General features: G+C 41.8%; 3 protein-coding genes across 3 annotated transcripts; 1 reads left to right on the top strand and 2 right to left on the bottom strand.

The window, feature by feature from the left end:
• Positions 1 to 21: 21 nt before the first annotated feature.
• On the bottom strand, positions 22 to 4366 carry eva1c (eva-1 homolog C (C. elegans)). Its single transcript, XM_020097374.2, has 8 exons — positions 3989 to 4366; positions 3151 to 3350; positions 2839 to 2962; positions 2509 to 2661; positions 1750 to 1893; positions 1092 to 1169; positions 907 to 1011; positions 22 to 628 (listed from the first exon to the last, which is right to left on the bottom strand). Exons 1-8 carry the CDS (start codon positions 4101 to 4103, stop codon positions 264 to 266), a joined length of 1284 nt encoding a protein of 427 aa, XP_019952933.2. The 5' UTR covers positions 4104 to 4366; the 3' UTR covers positions 22 to 263.
• Positions 4367 to 6026: 1660 nt separating this feature from the next.
• On the bottom strand, positions 6027 to 8804 carry haus1 (HAUS augmin-like complex, subunit 1). Its single transcript, XM_020097100.2, has 9 exons — positions 8476 to 8804; positions 8220 to 8394; positions 7677 to 7812; positions 7444 to 7578; positions 7215 to 7338; positions 6632 to 6697; positions 6462 to 6533; positions 6250 to 6297; positions 6027 to 6156 (listed from the first exon to the last, which is right to left on the bottom strand). The coding sequence occupies exons 1-9, from the start codon at positions 8494 to 8496 to the stop codon at positions 6112 to 6114; spliced, it is 822 nt and encodes a 273-aa protein (XP_019952659.2). The 5' UTR covers positions 8497 to 8804; the 3' UTR covers positions 6027 to 6111.
• Positions 8805 to 9211: 407 nt separating this feature from the next.
• Positions 9212 to 15812, top strand: mis18a (MIS18 kinetochore protein A). The gene is made up of 5 exons (XM_020097004.2): positions 9212 to 9587; positions 10812 to 10878; positions 11186 to 11308; positions 11921 to 12023; positions 14986 to 15812. Exons 1-5 carry the CDS (start codon positions 9275 to 9277, stop codon positions 15064 to 15066), a joined length of 687 nt encoding a protein of 228 aa, XP_019952563.1. The 5' UTR covers positions 9212 to 9274; the 3' UTR covers positions 15067 to 15812.
• The last annotated feature ends 6025 nt before the right edge of the window (positions 15813 to 21837 follow it).

Below are 21837 nucleotides of genomic sequence, written 5' to 3'. Positions count from 1 at the left end.
CGACGCCACTGTGTCAGTAACTGAATTTAAACCTGAAATATTTACTTCAATCGGTGCTGAATGTAAATAAAAACTATATTTTATATTCATAATTACAGACTTTTTATGTGATCACATATTACAGCATAAAAAAGGCTATTTCTGCATTTTCCATTTTCCATTACATTCTTCATAAACATCAATACACGACACATAAACATACAATGTAAACGAAAGTCTCTTAAAGTTTCTTGTTTTGTTGACGGTGAAACGCTCGGGGTTTTTTAACACGAGCTGCCGTTCAGGTAGGCGTTCATCCAAATCTCCTGTATGACCATATCTCTGCGCTCGATCCTCTCCGCTCGATCGGCTGCCTCGCTCTCATAAGTCACTTCCTCCCAGTCACATGCTGCCTTCCTCTCTGTGGCTGAGATTAAAGAACTTTCAGTTCCTTCATCATCATCATCATCTTCGTCTTCATCTTCCTCCTCCTGGTGTTTGACAGTCTGGCTACAAGACCTGGTTTGGAGTCCGTGATCTCTGAGCCGGCGCCCTCTGCAGGTCACGCGGACTGATACAGCCAGCAGCGTGAAGAGGAGGCCAACGCACACGCTGGAGGTGAAGAGCAGCGCCGCCATTTCTGGATGCGCTGCGTAGAAGACAAAGAGAGGAGGTGTGAGAAAACATTGATTAGACTGTAGATGAACAAGTATGACATGACTGTGAAACCAAAGCATATCGATCGCCCCCTGGTGGCTGGCTACAGTATATGTAGCGATATATGGACCAAAACGGATAAATACATTTTCAGCATAAGATGGCAGCGTTTGCCTGCAGGATATTTTGGCTTCAATTCTGGTTTGTGTGAAGAGGTGGAGATGTGTGTATGTACAGTCTATGGTGCGCCTGCATGTAGATAATATTCACCTCTGATGTAGGCGTAGGTCAGGAGAGAGGTGCTCATCACTGCTCCAGAGTTGCCTGGTCTTCTCGACCCTTTGGCCAAAACCTCTTCCAGATCTACAGGAGAAGCTGTTGTGAAAATGTAAATTATGACGTGAAGAAAAGGCGGCGAAAGCCTGGAAGTGCAACAGATCACATGATGCTGTTACCTTTTTCTGGCGCCACAGGCGGAGACGAGGTGGAGCTGAACACACCGGGGTCTGCCTCCCTTAGTAAAGACTGTGGGACTGGGAAACAAGACAGAACAGCCTTTTTATTTCTGCGGACTCAGTGGATCTACAGTGGACCACTCATTACAACACGTCCCTCGTGCAAACCTCTGAAAAAAACTCAGCCCACAACAGAAGTACATTCTCAAATCGTGGAAACGTTCCGTGCAGTTGTGTTGATCACGGCCCACAGGGTTAACGCATTGTTCCACACTCGATGGAGACAACAGAGCCAGGCAGGAGAAATAAAATCACCACCGAGCTCAAGTCACAACTTCAATCTATGATTGGATGACCTCACTGGGGTTTGTGCCAAATCACCGGAAGTTTACCAGGATGTCAGGCTCAACCCGAATCTGAGCGCACAGTCTATTATTCCCTGTGTTATTCAGTACGATGCGATAAGAAACGCTGACGGCTGAGATCAGCAGATAAGAATTCAAAGTGGGAAACTGTAAACGTTCACTGCTGGAGCCGTCAGATAATGAGTGAGGCAAAAAAAACGACTCAGGACGTGTTCCTATTTGAAAGCTCTAGCACATGTATCACAGGGGCTTATAAGTGTGGTCTGTGAATGAGGAAGCACAGAGAGTCCTACCACAAGAATAGATCACACTGAGGTACTTCCTGGTTCCTGGAAAGCAGGGGTCCCTGAAGGTCTGGTTGCTGACGGCAACAGCACACTTCTGTTTGCTGTGGCAGGACTTGGACACCGAGTGCACGGCCTTGTGGTTGAGACATTCTGAGAGACACAAAGAGAGACGAAACTTAGAGGCAGCAAAAAGAGATTCAGAAATCTGCCGTAGACCTCATCATGGACACGTGACAGTAGAAAAACATATGTCATTTATACATATGATGAGAAATGATTGTCAGCTGCAGACTGTGTCGCTTGGTTGCAAAAGTGAATGCATCACTATATGAGACAGTTTTCTGACTTCATAGTGTTGACATCATTCCTACCATATGATCATAAGTTGTTTTTTCATCTACATAAGCTTTAGGTCGTGTCTTTACACCTGGGGAAACAAATACAGTGCAGTAAATCTTAATGAGAATGATTTTGAACACTTATTTCAGAGCAGATATTTTCATATAACTTTTACTTTGTTCGCCATCAGTGACTTTACTTTGAGAAGTTGTTTTGCTTAGGACGTTAGCATATTGTGTGTTGCCACTTTCAAAATGAACATGTTATTATTTATTTAAGTGCTGATCTGAGCCAAAAGGCAGAGAAGATTTAAACTTAATGCAAATAACCAATAAAACCTGATGTCTCTTGGGTTTTAAGATTCTATATTCCTTCATGTCTTTTAGTCTCCACCGCATGAGAAGACTGAATATCTCGTTGACTCACCAAAAGGGGGTGGTCTCGTCAGGTGTGAGGGGCAGGTGTCAGTGTGGCCCAGACTTCTGCCATAGACAGCTGCATAGATGATCAGCAGCCTGGGGGGCTTACAGCTCAGGACCATGGTGTCTCCCTCACAGGCCACATGTCTTCTGTGTTCAGCTGAGCGAGGGGGAAATAGTGATGATGAGGAGGTGGTGACAGCAGGAAACTCAGGGGTTAGGGACCACCAGCGAATGTGTGAGAGCAACTGAGGCAGAAACAAATCAAGTGGGACGAGACGTGACAGTAAAAGCTGTTGTGAACAGGGAGGAGCACGTGGGAAGCTGCTGAACTCACTGGGTTTACACCTGTAGTCCACGTGGAGGTATTTGGAAGTCCCGGGACAAGGGTCCTTCCCAAACAGCAGGTGATTGACGGGGAGCTGGCAGTCTCTGTGGCTCTGACACTCCGACAGCAGTTTCTGCAAAGCAAACACCAGGGTCGGCAAGAATTTAGCAGTCAAATAAATTCACAGAAAATTTAAATTGAGACACAAACCAGCTGACAGATTAGTGTCTGATTTACCTTCATCTAATAATTTAGTGTTTTAGTAGTAATTCACTGGGACCCTGTGAGAATAAAAAGTGTATTCCACTCATGAAAACTCACCTGTAGAGCGGTGAATGCAGAGCAGCTGTGGTTGCGGGCCCCGAGTGGAGGGTCGGGGTCCTCCCTGCACGCCCACACCTCCCCGCTCCCGTAGAAGGCCGACTGGATGGAGATGGTGGAGTGACGAGGACAGTGGAGACGCAGGGGCTGACCGTCACACGCGTGGGCAGAGTGACTGGTGATGATTCTGGACAGGTAGTCTGCGGGACAGAGGGGACACGGTCAGGCTGGAATATACATGCAGATACAGTGTACAGGTGAAGTAAAGGGACAATCCGCTGATCTTTGCATGTGAGGTTTGGTTTAGCTGTCTAGTTTTTCCATCAGTGAGTTGAAAATATACAGCTACTGTGAGTTTGAGGTACTTTTGAGGTACTCTCCCAGTAAATGTAAATCTATTAATTTACAAAGGAAGCTTTTCAGGCTCATTGTATTGTCTTTTATTCACACTTACAGCTTTTCTCTTATCGTTTGTCAGATTGTGTGATTCCTGCTCAGTGCAACTTTAACCAAACTACAATGGCCCTTTACCAAGTCCCAACAGTCCCATTTAAATTCAATCCAGCTTCACCAATTTCTTTAGAAATCAATCTATCATCAAGCTCTTCCCTGGGAAATTGGTGAAAATGTAAATTGAATAAAGCCCAATCCTAAAGTCTCATCCTGATTTATTTGAGTCATGTTCCTACCTTTACCTTTACAAAACAACTACTGCAGTGTTGCACACTTTGTCTTTTATTTTGTCACCTCTTGTGTTATGTGCAAAGCCCTTGACTTGCTGCAGTAACACAATCATTTCCCAATTTGGGATCAATCACTCAATCCATCCTCTCCTTACTTGAGAAGTCAGCCAGTCCACTCAGGCGTCGGGTCCACAGGAGCAGAGTCAGGTAGCAGAGGCAGTGGCTCAGGTCCAGTCCGGGACAAGGACGCGTCCAGCTCATGACTCTCATCCCCTGAGTCCCGGGTCATATTAGAGAGACTCCTCAGCTCAGTGCGGACCCACGGGAGGACTTCACACGGGCCCACGCTCGCCTCTCATGCGAGCTGGAACCTGGGTTCTCCTCTCAGAGAGTCTCAGTCCGGAGGAGGACACGGAGAAAAGCAGCTGCGCAACAAGTCGCTCTGGACTGAGGTGGTTTCTCCCGGAGCGGATTTTGTGAATGGACGCGTGTGGACAGTAACAGCTGAGTGTGTGTTACAGGGTGGGCGTGGCACATACACAACTATTTTAGATCTGAGAGGGGGGGGGGGGGGGGGGCTCAGAGGAATGACGCACACCTCCCTCCCTCCCTCCCTCCCTCCCTCCTCCACCATGAGGCACATGTTTACCTTTTGGATTTCTCCTCCTCCTCCTCCTTCTTTCCTGCTCCTTTAAAACCTCCCTCGTGTAAAGTGAAAACTAGGATTTAGTTGTTGTTTTGATGCTGTAACATCTTAATTTATATTTTATTCAGCCATCTTGAGTTTATTATCATTATTATTAGAGCAGATGATTAACCTCAGAAATAGGAAATCACTGGGGGCTAATGGGCCACACAGAAAGTCAGATGGTTTGGCCTCCACCAGAATCTATAGGACTTTTCTCTCCTCTCTCCCTGCATATAAATGTCATTTATTTCATTTGAACCATTGTAAATAAGTTTTTTTTAAGGATTGCTGTGTGATGTTTTTCTTTATTTGATTGAGTTATAGGCTCTCGTCGTATTTGTCAAATTGTTTCATGCCAGTTCAATGCTGTGGTCGTTAGTGCTTCTTTAAATAAAGGACAAAAGATTTCAGTGGGTGATATTTGGATTCTGTTTCTTTTCATAAAGTGTCGATGTCTCAACCGTGGTGTCTTTGAATGAAGCAGGGGGCCTACTGGGTAAGTTGCTTCCCCAGGCTCACATCCATGACCCACTCCATGGTAACCGCTCAATCTCAATGTCAGACCGACAACAGTCAAGCTGACAGAGACGTTGGGGTCTCCACGCTCGGCTTCACAGGGGGGAGCAGGCTGGGGGAAAGAACTGAGAGGTGATATTTTGCATACAAACTGGGCAACAGTTTTTAGCCGCCCCCTCCAAAGTTGGTTCAATTTGCTGTGCTTTAGCTTCAGGCACCTAGGGAGTGGCTCCAAACCCCTTTTTTCTGCTGTTATCCCTCCAAAGCCCGAGGAATTTTGTTGTCAAGCTCAAAAAGCTTCCTGGATTTTGTTTTGCAGACGTGGTTCAACCATATAGGTCAAACAGGAAGGTACAAAAAAAAAAAAATGCATGTGAGTAAATGTGCAATGTTTCGAGCTATGGTGGAAAAAGACGTTCCTAAGAATACACTTTTATTAAAATACTTCTGTAAACTTATGAAAATAACCAGGATATCCTTCATAATCAGGCAGGAATGACATGATAGTTTCATATGTAGAATACTGCTGCAAGTGCTAATTTACAATATATATATATATATATACATTTATATATATATACTCATATATATGCATATTGCTGAGGTTTATTGTCTGTGTGTATTTCTACCATAAAGAGTACACGTTATTCCTATTTTTCATTACTTCTAATACAATGAAGCTGTTGAAATAACGCCACCTCTCTGTGTGTTGGGCCAGAAAGATTCTCACGACTATCGCTGATAAACTTCTTTGGGGACAAAGCCCCTCGATCGCACGACCAGAAAATGAAAGACAAAACACTTGATTAGCATTAATGATGTTTTGTAACAAACAGGAAGAGTCGATAAAGAGAAAACTAAAGGAAAGAAAGATTGTGATTCATGCAACGAAAGACCCTCAGAGGACATTACCATCTCATGCTTCAGAGGATCTTTACAGGGAGACAGAAGTCAGCTGCTGCATCACATGACAAACAATCACCAGGACATGGCAGCGATACACTTTATTGTTATTATTTTATCATGGACAGAAAAGCTCCGGCTCAAAACAGATTTTAAATTACGAAAGCATCTTTACTTGAAATCCACATTCATCTCGAGCTGGGAATCAACAGCAGCCTGAAATTCAGGAAGCAAAACAAGATCAAAATAAAAAAATAAGCAACAACATCTCAGTCATTATTGTGCAAACTAAGCTGTTCAGACACTCACCAATTCTCTTTTTGCTTCTTCTATTTTCACTTGAGCAAGAGACGGGTTCTGTGGTGGTTAAGAGGGGAAATAATTTAGTAAAATCAAGCACAGCAACACAAACATCTGAAGACTGGTTCGATTATCAAGTTGGTTTAATACAGTTAAATTAAGCACATATTTCTCACAGGTTAGGTTAGAATCATTTACAGGACAAACTGAAAACAACATACTGGGCTGAGATCCATGTACGGCTCCAGTTTCTTTTTCAAGGGGATAATTTCTTGTTTCAGAGCTGTGACTTCCTGCAGAGAGAGAAAAATAAGATGACCCACTTTTAAATCCCTGAAAGCGGACGATGTTACGACTTCATTTCTATGGCAATGTGCGGAGTTATGGATACCTCAGAGAGTTGGATGACAGCCTGGTGGGTGATGGACTTGTCCATGTTCCTCGACGTGAGTTGAGCCTGGATTAAAACAAACAGTGAAAACCTGGTCCATACTGACACTGATACAGAGGTGTTGGCATCATCTCTGTTGTTTAACCAAAGGCAGTAACAGAATACATCAAATATTATATCAAAATACAGTCTGTCATTCTAGACAAAATAAAACCGGTAACTCCAGATAAAAGTACAGTTGCCTGCAGTTTCTGCCCCTCTGGAAACATTGAAAACTTTTTTCTTCAGCCAAATTAATGACTCATCACACTTTGGTGCTGCACCATCATGGATGTAAAGGGAATTTTGCATGCTGATGAAACATAGAGCTGGAAAAGAGCCATAAAATTATATGAGAACTGTTTCTCTGCGAGCGATATCAAGACAGATATGGTCAGTTCTTCAGTCGACCCCAAAAGTTTAAACTTCATCAGCCCTCAGTTAGGATCTCAGATTCTTATGTGACCTAATCAGCATGAAAATGTTCATTTTAAAATCTGTGATGGTGAAAAACAAAAGTGTGAAGAATAGCGACACAACACACCTCTGCCCTCTCCCGTCTGTTGTTGAGCTCTTTAGCCTTTGCTGTCACAAAGTCCATGTTGAGTAGTCTCTCCTCTGCTTTAGCGCTCTCCACTGCCTGAGCTTTCACAGTTTTGTTGATATCCCTGAGGATGATTGAGAAATTGAGTACACGTGAAGAACAGCCTGACTGTGTATTTGTTTTTCTATAACAATGGGAAAAGAACAGCTTGCAACATCCACATTCTTACTCTTGTAAAGTGCTCCGCAGCACCAGAGTGGCTCCGAGTCTCTTCCTGAGGGCTTTGAGTTCCCTCTCGAGTCGTCTGTTGGACTTCTCTGCCTCCAGCAGCTCGTTGGTGAGGTTGTTCACTGCCGGCATGAAGCTACACAAGGAACAAAGATCTTCTTTGAAGTCTTTTAAGGTTAAATTTCCGTGTCCTTCTGTGAGAACACAGACTTCAACGCTGCAACTATAACATACCTGTCCAATGACGTGTCCCTCACTCCAAGCACCATAGCATTGTCCACTAAAGCGGACAGGTAGTCTGCAGCTGGCTTTGACAAGCTTGCACTGGACAGGCCGACACCTTGGAGAAGAACGTCCTGGAGATGTGAACCTGGATGCAGGAAAAACTGTTTAACTGTGAAAGTGCTGTGAAAACTTTGTGGTGTGAGTGAATGGACAATAGTGTCGTCTTACACCTGAATAAAGTGCCAGTGAAGCGTGTAAAGACACTTTGTCTATTGGTCATTGATCCTGTCAGTATTACTGAAGTTTTACTGACCTCATGTTTAACTCAAGTGTCAGTGACACGTGTTTAACTCGGTTGTGTGTCACTGACACATGTATTAAACCTCACATGTGTCACTGACATGTATTAAACCTCACATGTGTCACTGACACATGTATTAAACCTCACATGTGTCAGTGACATGTATTAAACCTCACATGTGTCAGTGACATGTGTGAAACCTCACATGTGTCAGTGACATGTGTTAAACCTCACATGTGTCAGTGACCCACCATCAGCCTGGTACTCGCATGTCTTCTGCTTCATGTCCTCTATGAGCAGAGCCGTGTCGCTGCACCGGGCCTCGCTGCAGCGGCTCAGCTGGAACAACACGTCCACGGTCCTGGTGTTCACCTCGAACTGAGGCACCGGCTGGTCCCCGAACACCGAGCCGAGCCAGCTGTTCACCTGAGGGGGAGACGGAGGATAAACAACAAGGCAACCACCGCAGCCATGTGACTTGTATGTTAGCGACACAGTGAACGTTACCGCCTCGATCTTCTCACACATGGCGAATGAAAAGGTGACGAGAGGAGAGTTATTAAAGTTCCTGCAGCTCCAACAACAACTAGTGTTTTGCTCTTTGGTTTCGCGCCCCTGGAATTAAGAATTACTTCCGCGTTTCCAACCAATGAAAAACGTCCAAAGCTGCGATGTTTCTTCTTCCTCTTTGGCAAACAACGTTATTTCTGTCGGCTTTTCACAAAAACTGCGATTTAGATTTTTATATATAAAAAAACCATGCGACAAACTCAGTGAAGACAAGAAAAACACATTTCACTGTGTTGACAAAGTGCATCCGGGTCACGTTTCAAAGGGGAAACTGGGCTCAAGATAGTTCACGGTACTTCCGGCTACCACTTTGCTTGAATGAAACAATATGAACAAAACAAAACGTGATTCTGGCAAACCTCTGAGAAAAGAGTTCATATTTATTTATTTATTTAATTGAATTATATAATCATATAGTTAAATCATCATTATTATTTATACTATTGTGGTTTAAATATTCTTATTTCGTTCAATCTAGTAAAATTATACAAAACTAGCTGTCATACTATCTATCAATCTGCCTATTTATCTATCTATCTGTCTATTTATCTATCTATCTATCTATCTATCTATCTATCTATCTATCTATCTGTCTATTTATCTATCTATCTATTTATCTGTCTATCTATCTATCGCGGGGGGAGACGAAAGCGGAAGTACACAGAGGTGACTTCTCCCCGTTGACTACTTCGCGCCAAAGTTTGAAACGTTGTTCGGAGGAAGAACCTGAAGAAAAATGGCGGAGAGAGAAAAGTTGTCCAAATCCAAACACCGACAGAAGAAGGTGAACAACGACACCTTCCTGTCGTCCAGCTCTGACCCCCCGGGCTCGGCCAACAAACCCCGCCAGAGGATCGGGAACAAAACGCTGGAGACGTCCAGCATCAACTCCAGTGTTGTGGAGGAGAAGCTGTTCGGGCAGAGCCGGGAGGAAGAGGAGGCTGAGGACGGACCTGTGCTCTTCATCTGCGGGAAGTGCAAGTCACCTGTGGGGGATTCTCTGTCCTGGGATGGAAGTGAGGACGGACACAACCAGATCAGACTGAAGAGTGAGTGTCTCGGACCTGGTTTTCATTAGATGACATCAGGTCAATTAGTCCCACTGTGGGGAAATGTCCGACATTACAGCAGCGAGAGTCAGAAATAATAAACACTTAAAGGTTCAGTGAGATTTACAAGTTGAAAATAAAATAATCCTCGTGATGTTTTCACTGTTTCATCTAAATAGTAAAACTTGTTGTTTTCTTTATTCTGGTAGAGCCCTTTATATTGAAATACTTTATATTTACATCAGGAGCGGGTCCTCTCTGTGGAGGCCGCCATGTTGTTGTTTTTTGTACAGTAGCCCAGACTGGACAAACTAAACACTTTTGGAGTTTCTATGACAACGGGAAGCTGCCACTGGTTCTCTTTCATGTTTGGAAGAGGAGGGGGAGGTGAGGGGTGTTCAGCTGCAACATGCAACTTCACCACTAGATGTCACTAAATTCTGCACACTGAACCTTTAAGTGTAAAAGCGAGGATTCGGCTATAACCACACAAACACACAGCTACACCCCCTAGTGGCATGGCGGTGAATTGCAGAGCAACGCGTTCCCTTGACGCAGAACTTTGCTCAACGACTGCGTCACCTACGCCGTCGACGTGACACAGAAGCATAAACTAGGCTTAAGGATACATATGTTCAAATACTTAAGAAAAGAAGAAAACATTCATAACAACAGTAAAACACACGGTCATGATTAACATTTCTTTTATTGACCTCTGTACATTATTTCATCAGACACCCAGAAACCAACCACTGCCCTTATTAATCAGCCAATTAGTTGATTTACAGAAAATAGCCATAACAATTTTTATTGAATTATTAATAATTTTTCTAAGCAAATAAGTTTTATATGACGATAAGTCAGTGTTTTGTGCTTTTGACCGAAGAAGAAGATGTTCACTGGATTAAGGGAATAATTCAAATCCAAAAAATGATATTTTAATGGTTTTGTTGAGCGTTTCACGCAGAAAATATCTCAGTTATATCAATCAATCAATCAAATTTTATTTCTATAGCCCATATTCACAAATACCTCAACAAGTATAAGGAAAAACTACCAAAAATAACTATTAACGAGGATTATATATTATTGTTATATGAAATAATTATACAGTATTTTAATAATTCAGTTAATTATTAGCTGCAGTGTTGTAGTTCTCATGTGACGAATTAATCCGAACATGCTCATGCTTTGGTGCTGATGTTTGCAATGTTTTGATTTCAGGGGTCACTGACAACGTCTTGGTTGGAGAGGACAGTCGACTGCATGAAGCAGGCAAAGACTCTCTCTGGTAAGTCTCAGTCGTCTCATCACCTGGTGTTCAGATTACCACGGAGACAGTCCCTGCCAGCCATTCTAACAGTGGCCATGTAAATTCAGCTGGGCGTACTTCCACTCGGCCGTCCATTATCAATACTGATTATCCTTTGAGGGTCTGGGTATATTTAACATTAGTTTTACCATAGAGGAGGTTGATGGATAACAAAATTGTTAAATGTTTTGTGTTTTGGAATTCATTGATAAGTCTTCTAGTGTTTTGTTCTGTGTGTGAGTACTTTTTGGGCTAAGCTTTGATTGATTTATTTTTTCTCCTATAGTCTGATCATGGATCTCTTCTGTCGCGCCTGTCACTCTGTGCTGGGCATGGTTTACACGTCCACGCCTAAGAAGCTGGACCACAAGAGATTTGCATTCTGTTTCAACGTTGCAGACATCGACAGGTATGTTCACCGTCAGACAGTTTTTCCTTCTCAAAAGTATTTTTTCCGAATGATCAGGTTTTTGGTCTCTGTGTCTCACAAAGTCTTTGCCATGTGAGGACATTTTGATTTTTAAATTAGAGCCCGACTGATTTATCGTTTGGCCGCTATGATTATTTTAGTGACATATCTGGTTCAGCCCTAATGTTTGCCGATGTGCACCAATATTAAAACTTGACATGTTATAAGGGTTTGATAACGAAGTCTTAGGAATCATTTTTAGATATTGGCCAATATAAGGAAATCAGAAACTTTATACTCTGCCCCCAAAATATTAATTTTGGTCGCACTCTGCAAAATGTCCTATGAACAGTAAATTAATTTACCGCGAAACACAGGGATGATGTGTTTAAAGGCACAAGCAATTAAAAGTTAAACAAAGAGAAAATTGAAAATAAAATGTGAGACATGTTGTGACTCATGCTCCAAGATTAAAACAGAACGTGTACATCTTACCTCTTATTGTTTTATGTATTTTATTAAATTTCATTTGTAGGATTTGAATGATGTGTATCTTTATTCCTGTGTCTGTGTTTAGCACTCTGTCATTATACCACTGTAAATCTTCTCCAGCTATGTGCTCGGATCTGCAAGCCAGATGTTGGCAGCAGAGGGCCCCAAAGAGCAGCTGGTCACGCTGGAGTACAGAGGCGTTGTTGAACAACAGCTAACAGAGGTAAATTTCTGCTGCTGCTTCCCTTTGTTTGGCTCCTCTGATATTGCTGTGAGGTAAAATGTTGAGCATAAATGTCACAAAGCCTTAAAACTCATGGCAACAAAATAACCACCGTTTTTCTCCGAACACATTTGGAGTTTAGTCTTGAAAGCAATTTTTTTGTGCAAAAATGATAAAAATCTGACGACCACATCAGTTAAAGCAGCTTTAACTATTGAGTAAATGACACAATGCTATTTATCAGCTCTTTCTCATTGATTACCAATGCACAGGTTGTACTAATGGTGACATCAGCTTAGTTCTGGGAAGCCCGGGCTGTTGGTGTGGGCAGACGCTGATATCAGACATTACATCATCTCATCATGTCATCGTCTGAGAGCACAGTTATTTCAGTCACTATGTTTTCTATAATTCTTTGACTTTCTGATTTATAATTCTGTTTATAATTTCCACCTTTTTAATTTCAATATCACCTATTTCACATTTTTATCACTCCCCCGATTTAGCAGTATATATTTCAAAGTATCACATTAGTGCTATTTTTTTGTATTTGTATGAAAATTCACTGGAAAGCTGTGGTGATGATCAAACTTAATCTTAATCACCCTTTGTTTAAAAAATAGCTGTGAAAACACCAATTGGCCAGTAGGGGGTGATGGCGTGCCAGCCCTGCCTGTGCCAGCGTGCAGGCAGGACAATAGCTGTGACGAGAGGCATGTTGAGGAATCTTTGCTGGAGGAAAAACATGTTTTGATCATGAGTGTCTTTGTCATTAAAGCTGGATGTATGTTTGCAGTTTAGTTTTGTTTTGGCTCAGCTCCCTGGATTTTTCCTGCATGTGACGACTGGATGATTAAACCATGAGATGTTTACTAATCCAACAGTTTATATTTTAAACAGGTTGAGCTGCTCAAGTAAAAAAAAAAACCCTCTGAATGTATATGAGGACTATAAGTACTGTGCCATGTTCTGTCAGTGACTTGTGTTAGTTTCAGCGTGTAATTATCTCCTGTCTTCTTCAGTGTGTAATTATCTCCTGTCTTCTTTTCTACTATAGCGATACTCTATAGCATGTCACTCAAAGACAATGGGCCGTGTCAAAACACGATACAATGAAATGAACAGGGTTTGCTCATGTTGGATAATATGTAGGTTAGGTTAATACATAGGTTACCACTGATCCACCTCGTTCATGGCTGTGAATAGAAACCGTCTGAAGTGTCATCAGTTTGCTGGGAAAACAACAGCCATAGTTAGTATATAGTTTGTAAATAGCAAATCATAGTTATATGATAATAACTAGAATCATGTTATTTTTTATAATATTCAATACAATATAAAAAAATATGTTTACGATGCTGAAGAGATTTGTGTTTACATTTTATTTAAGTTCTTATATATTTGGTTTTATTTGTGTTTGATAATTATTATGTTGAAGTTTATGTTTAGAAAGTAAAATCACAATCCTCAATTATAATTTTTAGTTTGTTAACGGCATCTTGGGAATCATGGCCAAGTTAAAAAAAAAAAAAATATTTCAGAAATGTTTTACTTCCTAATATCTGTATCTGCACGAGCCTCCAAAAATCCACATCAGTGTTTAGCCCCGGAGTGAGCCGGCTGATGATTAATGTGACTATGACCGCACACTGACTCGTTCAACGCTAACAGCCGTCATTCATCATTTTCTAAAGGTTCATTATGACAAGACTGTAAAGGTCATTGACAGGATCAAAAATTAAAATCAGGTCTTTCTTAAATCACATCTTTTGGTTTCTGGCGTTAAGGTTTTTTCACTGAGAGATCCTCACCTCGATACTTTTCATCTGCTTTTACGTTTGAGTTTGTGGCCAGAGCTGTTTTACCGGCTTACACAGTTCATTTACTTGCCAAAAAAGATTATGTAACTCTGTGAGTGAAGAGCTTTTCCTTGTATGTATTGAAATGCAACACTGTAAAATGCTTCTCAAAAACCAGTTGAACAGTTCAGTTAGTGTTATGCAAATTTTTGGACTGCATTTTACTGAGACAAAGTTCTTCTAGACTTTGTTTTTGCAGAAAATTGAATGATGATCATTTGATTAAGATGTATATTTATCAAAAACACCCACATTCTCTGGCTCCTGTTTTTTCAAGCGTGAAGAGTTTCTGTTTTTCACAGTTTAAATGGCTTTAAATTCAACATCTCTGGGGTTTGGACTGTTGGTTTGGAGACAGAAAAGCAGCTGGAAAATGTCACCTTAGGCTCCTGGGACAATTTTTCTTTACACCAGGGGATTAATCAATTAAGTAGAAAAATAATGATGAAATGATGAGATGAAAATAATCAGAGTTGTAGCCCTACTTCACTTGATTGGGTTTCATGGGAAAGTATTGCTGTTGCTTAAAGTAACTTTACTTCATTCTAAATATTCTTTAACTCTCAAGATTCAAACATTTAAAACACTTGAAAAAAAAAAGTTATTCTGTTAAAAAAAAAAATCTGGATTTTGTAAATAAAATTACAAAGTCTGAGCTGGACTGTATCTGAGGATGATGCTCTCCAGCCCTGCCGCCATAGTTAATGTATTCTGTCTGTCTGTCTCTGTCTGACTGGCAGACATTTGTTTGGGTTTTGCACTCGCTGACCTGCCCACTCCACACAAACACACACACACACACACACACACACACACACACACCCTTCATACCCATCCGTCCCTGACCACTTCCCCTCTGGGTTTTGTCATCCTTCCTCGTTGAATCCATTTTTAAATTATCTTTACTCCTCCCCTCGTTCCTCCTCACTGCTTCCCACCTGTCCAATTTTAGCCTTTGTTTCTTTTTCTTCCCCTGTTCGGACTCTTCGGCATCCACCCTGCTCCTCCCTCGTTTATTGCTCCTCTTTCCACCCTCTTCTGTTCACCTACACATCCTGAACCCTGCACCATCAATAAACTCTACCTCTTCTCCCGCCTCACAGATGAAAATGCTGGTCATGTCCATGGCACAGAGGTTGGAGGAGATTGAAGCTGGGGTCCAGGATGTATACGATGAGGTGTGACAGCGATGGACGACCGCTGGATGTCTGGGTGGGTCCAGGTGTTGAACTTACCCTTTTTTTTTTTTATATATCCTCACCCCCATCTCTACCTTGACATTAATGCTTCCTCTTCTAAGTTTCATCTCAAAGACGTTCCCTTAGTGGCACGTCTTGTCCTAGCTTCACCTTGTGTAGAAACACCACACACACACTGTTCGCTTTGTTCTGATTACCGATGGTGAAACAAAGACTCCCCGCACTCGTAATCAATCATGTTGTCAGCTCGTGCTCCTGCGGCTCGAGGCACCATCTTTCCTGTGTGTCTCGGTGCGGAGTGAGTGTGTGCTGGGAGCAGAATGTTTATTTGTGCAGGATTTCATCAGGCGGGCTGCACACTCAGCACATCGCCATATCGATTGGGCCACTGGAGGCCACAGACACTTTTCTCTTTGTTCTCCTCCTGAAACATGAGGCCATGAAGGTAGATGAACCCGCTGGAATAAATGTTTTAAATGGCTGGAACAGAGCAACACTCAATTTGTATTGACAACCTTTTAAATAAAAGACACACCGTGTTAACTGCATAAAAATATTTAGAATGCAATTCAAATATTGCCAGCATTTAAAATAGACAGCTGTTTGCATTCGTTCATTTGTTGTTGTAACATTTCTTGATTATTTTTGTTTGTTTGTTCACAGTTGTACCAGTTTGGTTTTGTCATATGTTTTTTTCTGTAATAAAATATTCAACTGTTTCCATAAATGAAGATATTATTTTAGTATCGTCAGTTTTTACATAAAGAATTGAATTAACAAAAAAAAGACATTTAGCCTTAAAATCAGGATAATCTCATTAAATGTTTCTGTAACATAGTTTGGGATCATCCTGCTTGGTCTCTAATTACAAGTATTTAAGAATTAAACCTCAAAGTTGAAGGTCTTTGGGATGGGAGGGTTGATTATATATTAAATGCGTGTGTTTGTTTACCAACTGACCCCTAATGTGCCTAGCAACACTTTCTGCCAAGGCGGGAAAAAAGCAGCAACACACTGTACCACTTGCCCTCCCTCACCCACGAGGTTTCATCAGCCTCACAGAACAACAACAGTTAGAAAGGGCCAACCAACACGCTGTATCCAAGGGCAGGTTGCGATGGCAACTGAGAGCACGTGCTATGCTGAGTGCCTGTTGCCATCTCGTCACCGTGCTCACTGTCGGAAGGAACAGCCAGCCAGCTCGCTGCCCGGCACGCCTGTCAACAGACGTTACCGCCCCATCATGCTTAGACATATACATGGAGGAGGAGTCCTGCACCCCCACCTAATCTCTGTGTGATGTTTTTCTCTCAGCTAACCCCACCCTCACCCTTCCTTCTCCCTCCCCCTCCATATAATTCTCCCCTCCCTCATATGCAAAGGGGGCTGGGGGGTGGGGGGGTCAAAACAACAACAAACAAGCCGCGTGGTTTTTGTTGTTTCTGGTGGTTTGAGTCGTGGTGTTGTCCTCATCCGGTCCTCGCTCAAGGTTGACGCGCCTGCATGCATCCTGCTCAGAGTGAGGGTGGTGCGAGCCCGTCCAGATGTGCGCTGCTGCTCCTCGTAACACACTCATTTTGTTGAATAGGTCCCAAACCGCTAGTTGTTCCGTTCAGAGCAATAAAGCCAAAAAGGCTGGTAGGTGTGTTTGAAGGCAGAGTCACTCACTGAGCGGCCTCTGAACTCATTTAGCTGTTTTATATATAGACATGGTGTTGCTGGATGCATTGCACTGCTGAGTGCAATTATTGCACAGGTTTCACCCCATTCACCCCTCAAGTCTCAGCCAATCGTTGCCACTCAAACCAGGAGCAACATGGAAACACACGTCCGCACATTTACACACACTCTACATGCGCTCAGGGACAAAGGATGAATAATGCAGAGGTAGTGTCTGAGTGAAAGTCGCCTCCCCTCTCTCCCTCCTTTTCACCTTCCCTAAGCAATAAGGAAGCAATGTTGCCATGGAGGCAATGAAGCCCCGGCACACAGTCAGCCAATTACAGCCCTCACTGTGTGAAACATCGGACCAATGGCTGCTCAGACTTGTGCTGCTGTTGCCACAGACACTGAGATCCTATTGGCTGAGCTCTGCTCTTTGATTGAATTTCTGATCTTGTTTTTGAGAGAGAGAGAGAGAGAGGAAAAAAAAAAAAAAACTCAAGGAGTGCCACCTGTGTGCCAACTTACAAAATATGTTTGTTTTATTTTCCATGAAATAAAAAGGATCATTTGTGAGAATGGAAATGTTTCTGTTTAGAGACTCAGGAGAACTAAACTGAGAAAATTGGTTTTGTCATTAAGGAAAACATTTTTCTGACAATTGATAAATCCTGAAGTTAATTAGTCAGGACTTTAGACAGTTAAAAGGAAAATAATAATCACCTATAAGTTGAATAATTATCATTATTTACTATGTAGTTACAGTTTCCGTCTTTCCCATCATGCTATTTGCTTACATGGGACAAAAGAACCACACCCCACAACTTGCCAATGCTTGTTTATGACAAATTTCCAGGTAAACGTCTGGACAGCAGTTTCCAACTATCTGTGTTTCGTAACATATAATTATATTTTTGGTGACATGTTCCGCATCAATAATTCATTTATTCACTTGGTTCTTTCATGTAAATAATAACCAAACATTTTATTTCATATAATATAATCAAGTAAAAATATTTTTAATAACCCTTATGTGTGTTTGATAACTTGACAAAAGTATGTTAACAAACCATCAACTTATTCTAAGTGGAGAACTCGTGGTGGGTTGTCTGACAACAATCTCCTCTTTAGCTCTGAAGTCATTAACAAGTTCTGACGTCATCTGTGTCTCTCTTCCGCACAGACGAGGACGATGGGTCGTGTGGCGTTTAGATTCCCCAAATAAATCTCAAGATTCAGCGGCTGTAAGATGATCTTGGTGTCAAGAGCATTTGGGTGAAACTTAGCCCTCGTTTGTTTTACTGACATCTTCTACAGCGAAAGCGCAAAATCTCTGATAAGCCTCGACCGTCTTGTTCCGTTAATCTCCTTCATCTGTGTCTGTGTTCGGACAGCGTGTAGCCGGCCAGTCAGGGACTCTCCTGACGGCATAACCCCAATCCCCTCTGAGTGCTCAAAGCCTCCTACTTCATTAGAAACATCTGCTTGTTTATTTCCCCCTGCGTCTTTGTGTACGCTGGTGTCTGCCAGGTAGTCCCTCACTCTCTCCTCCTCCTCCTCCTCCTCATGTGTGGGAGCTGCTGATGAAGGCAGCTGAACCACGATGCTCAGGTTGACTGTGTGGAGCTGTCTGTCACTCCAGCAGGTTAATCATCTGTTTTTCTTTTGTTTTTGCATCAGACACAAAAGCTCATCTCGTTGCCAGTTACACCCTGGTGAGTGTGTGAGTGTGTTTATGTGATGAGAAGGGGACTATAAACAGGATTAATGTCATCAGGGTCTAAGCCTCAACAGATTGACCAAAACAAAGTCCTGTTGGATAATAAGTGGTCAGTTTGGCCGCACGTTAAAAATGTATATTACAGCAGGATTTTTGTTTGACAGGCACTTTTGGACATCGTGTCGAGTTACGACTTCTTGAATACAAGTAATACAGGAGATTGTCTGTCCAGTGTTCTTTCAAAATGTTTATGATGTTCCAGACTTTTATCTTAACTTCTCCCAAATAATTTTTTCATGTTTAACAGCCATGGGGGCCATTAAATCTCAAAGGTTTCAGTTTCAGGTTCCCCGCAGGTCCAATACGTGATGTAACCCTCGGTTCAAACATTGATTTACGATCAGTTTGGAAAGTTTATGAGAATGAGTTTCAGAAAGTGACTCACTCCTTCTTTTCTTCCACAAATAATTGCACAGTAATATGTGATATTACTGCATTTAAATTTGTTAAATTATGTAAAATCACTCATCATGCAGAGTCCTTAATCCTTAAAGTGAATCCTTAGAGACCTGACGCAGAAGCTGCTTTTTAATTTTCTCATCTGTGTAACTTTCTGTCACTAATCCCAATATTAAAATATCCCTGATATGATGAATAATAACCAGTGATTGTTGCCCCTGCTGGGACGCTGGAGGCTTGTTGATCACAGATCATTGTTATGTGACCTGTTTACACAGATTACTCTTAGAAATAATCAAATAAAATGTGTGTCAAGGAAAATTCTTGTTATTTTTCATCTTAATCTCATCAGTATGGATTTCTTCAGATTGTGCATAGATTAATAACTTGCCTCCACGTTCAGAATCCTCCAGCAGAGTATAGACACTCTGCAAGTTACTCTTTCTAGTGTTGACTGATTGTTTATACTCTTGATCTTTAAAATGAGCAAAGGAAATGTTCATCACAACTTTACACATCTTAAAGATGATGTCTAAAATATGTATTATTTTTTCCTAAAACTAAATATAAATTTGAAACTATTATTTAGTATTGTTTCGTGACATTTTTTATAATAAATATTATAATTATTAATAGCTCAATATCTATATCTATATATATATATATGTTATTGATTTACTGTCTGCTCCATGACAGACGTGATGAGCAGTCACCAAATTTGTCACCTGACTGATAAAGTTTCTTAAAAACTAATCTTCAATACATGTCTCTGTCTCTGGGGGATCTTCACCCTGTTAGTATTAATATTTACACCTGGTGTCACCACTGAACACTGGGGTGCAGGGACCTGTTCATACCTGGCAGTCGACTCCATCCTTCAGCTCAGTGCTGTGATGAAGCCATAATATCCATGGCCATAACCTGCTAGTGTCAGCAGAGCGCCCGGGGATTTTGACTAACTGTCCGCCCGTCTTTGATAAACAAAAGGCTCCGGCTCTCATGCATTTTTGAGCCACTCTTGCCCCTCGGCTTTTATCAGCTTAGCCACGCCGATTAAATTCGGCAGCCCCTGTTTGTGTTGTCCTGTGTGTGTGTGTGTTTGTCTCAGAGCTCCGATGATCCCCCCCCCCGTCTTTGTCTCGTCAGGGCAGTGTCACCCAAAGAGGTTTATGATGGGGACCGGGGGGGTGAGCCACAGCTGAAGAGATTAGTGTCTACAATGTGTGTGTGTGTGTGTGTGTGTGTGTCCCACGGATTCTTCAGCTGTTGCAAGGGTGTGTTTTTCTTTTTTTACCCACCACAGGTGTCTCGTGGGTAAATGTATATGGTGTGAGACAAGTGGCACATGGGGGTTGTAAAGCAACGTGGACTCTTCCATAGCAGAGAGGGCAATTCACATTGAGTCTTCACGGAGCTGAGAGCCTTAGGAATAGATTATACGCTTCAGGCACTGTGTAATTTACTCATAAGGCTGTTTGATTAATGTGGAATTACTCACTAAATTATCATAATTTAAGTATAAGTTAGTTTTTATCTACATATTGTATCTACATATATACATGTTGTGTGTTGACACAGGTGTGTGCGGAGGACACGTTGTGCAAAAATGAAGCCTCGCAGGAAGGAGGTGCAGTCAAAGTACCAGACAGACACGAAATGGATTCAGTATAAATATTTAAAATACTTTATACAGCATAGAAATCTCTCCACACTCAAAACAAAACCATCCATTACAAAATCTTATAAAAGACCACCCCCCCTCGAGTCTGTATCAATCTCAGTATCAAGCAGGAGAAGAAAAAAAGGTACAAAGACGTCAATTCAAATGTTGACAACACGGTTCGACTTGTGAAAACATTGCATGCAAATTTTTAAAATTTTGAACAGGAAGAGATTCTGCGGTATGTAGGTTAACAGTTGAGAAGCTTCGTGTGCCGCGTTGACGCCTCTTTTTGAAGAGTCGGACAGTTTCATGGAGCGACTGAGAGGCTCCAGCTGCACAAACAGAAGTTTCCAAATCCCTTTGTACAGACGTGATGAGAACACAGGAGTCGAACTGTTATTTACAAGCACAATATTTTACATAACTCTCAGAGAGCTCTTGGCAAATACTCTTCATTGCAGTTAACACTTAAGACTATTGCACAAACTACAGTATTAAGACAAAAGGAAGTGAGTTTATTCTTTTTTTTCTATCGTGTTCCCACCTTCGTGCCCTCAGCCTCGGGCGAGGTTGATCAGTTTCATAAGGCCTTTAAATCTCTATTTTTTTATCTTTCTTTTTTAACTTCAAAACTGACTATAAATAGACACATCCAGCTGGAAGAAAGTCAGGATTAAGACTTGTACACTTTCAGTTTCCCTGTGGTGCCAAAAAGTTATGTAACACTCGTGTATAAAAAAAGTGATAGCTGTGTCGAGTGATCGTTAATGAGAGTGCTATAAAAAGTGACTACTCCTTGGATCTAATGGCACTAACGCTCAGACACGGCAGAATCCACACAAGCGCGTCACAATCAACCGCTGTTATACATTAAAGTATGAATTATGCAGTGAGGTAAAAGATGGTAAACACCGTTGTTAGTACAGATTTTGGTTTTTAAGAATAGTGCATTAAGCTTTTCTTTTCTTTTTTAAATCCAGTTAGCATTGAGAACACGGTGCCGGCTGACTGGAGGTCAGTGGGTTTCACACAGACAAAACATTTAAACATGTAATCAGGGTCAGGGTAAGCGTTGGGGTCCGTTAGCTGGTGTGAATCAGTCTGCGGCTCAGTTAGTAACCAGTTACAGCAATATTACATGAGGGAGTATGTGTTAGCTCAGCTTATTATACAGTGGTTTGTGTGTGTGCATGTGTGCGTTCATGTGTAGGTGTGTGTACACCGTGCTCCACATTACATGATGTCCCATGTC

This window comes from Paralichthys olivaceus, chromosome 15 (genome assembly GCF_024713975.1).
Source record: "Paralichthys olivaceus isolate ysfri-2021 chromosome 15, ASM2471397v2, whole genome shotgun sequence".
NCBI lineage: Eukaryota > Metazoa > Chordata > Actinopteri > Pleuronectiformes > Paralichthyidae > Paralichthys > Paralichthys olivaceus.
Note: the sequence above shows the minus strand (reverse complement) of the source record. Positions and strands in the feature narration are given on the sequence as shown.

Coding starts and splice junctions, on each gene's coding strand:
- eva1c (XM_020097374.2), bottom strand. CDS start 4,103: ATGAGAGTCATGAGCTGGACGCGTCCTTGTCCCGGACTGGACCTGAGC. Junction 2,662..2,838: donor GGACTACAGGTGTAAACCCA/GTGAGTTCAGCA, acceptor CCCCTCGCTCAG/CTGAACACAGAAGACATGTG. Junction 1,012..1,091: donor GCCTGTGGCGCCAGAAAAAG/GTAACAGCATCA, acceptor TTTTCACAACAG/CTTCTCCTGTAGATCTGGAA.
- haus1 (XM_020097100.2), bottom strand. CDS start 8,496: ATGTGTGAGAAGATCGAGGCG. Junction 8,395..8,475: donor TGTGTGAGAAGATCGAGGCG/GTAACGTTCACT, acceptor TCTCCCCCTCAG/GTGAACAGCTGGCTCGGCTC. Junction 7,579..7,676: donor AGGGACACGTCATTGGACAG/GTATGTTATAGT, acceptor TTCCTTGTGTAG/CTTCATGCCGGCAGTGAACA.
- mis18a (XM_020097004.2), top strand. CDS start 9,275: ATGGCGGAGAGAGAAAAGTTGTCCAAATCCAAACACCGACAGAAGAAG. Junction 10,879..11,185: donor GCAGGCAAAGACTCTCTCTG/GTAAGTCTCAGT, acceptor TTTCTCCTATAG/TCTGATCATGGATCTCTTCT. Junction 12,024..14,985: donor TTGAACAACAGCTAACAGAG/GTAAATTTCTGC, acceptor CCCGCCTCACAG/ATGAAAATGCTGGTCATGTC.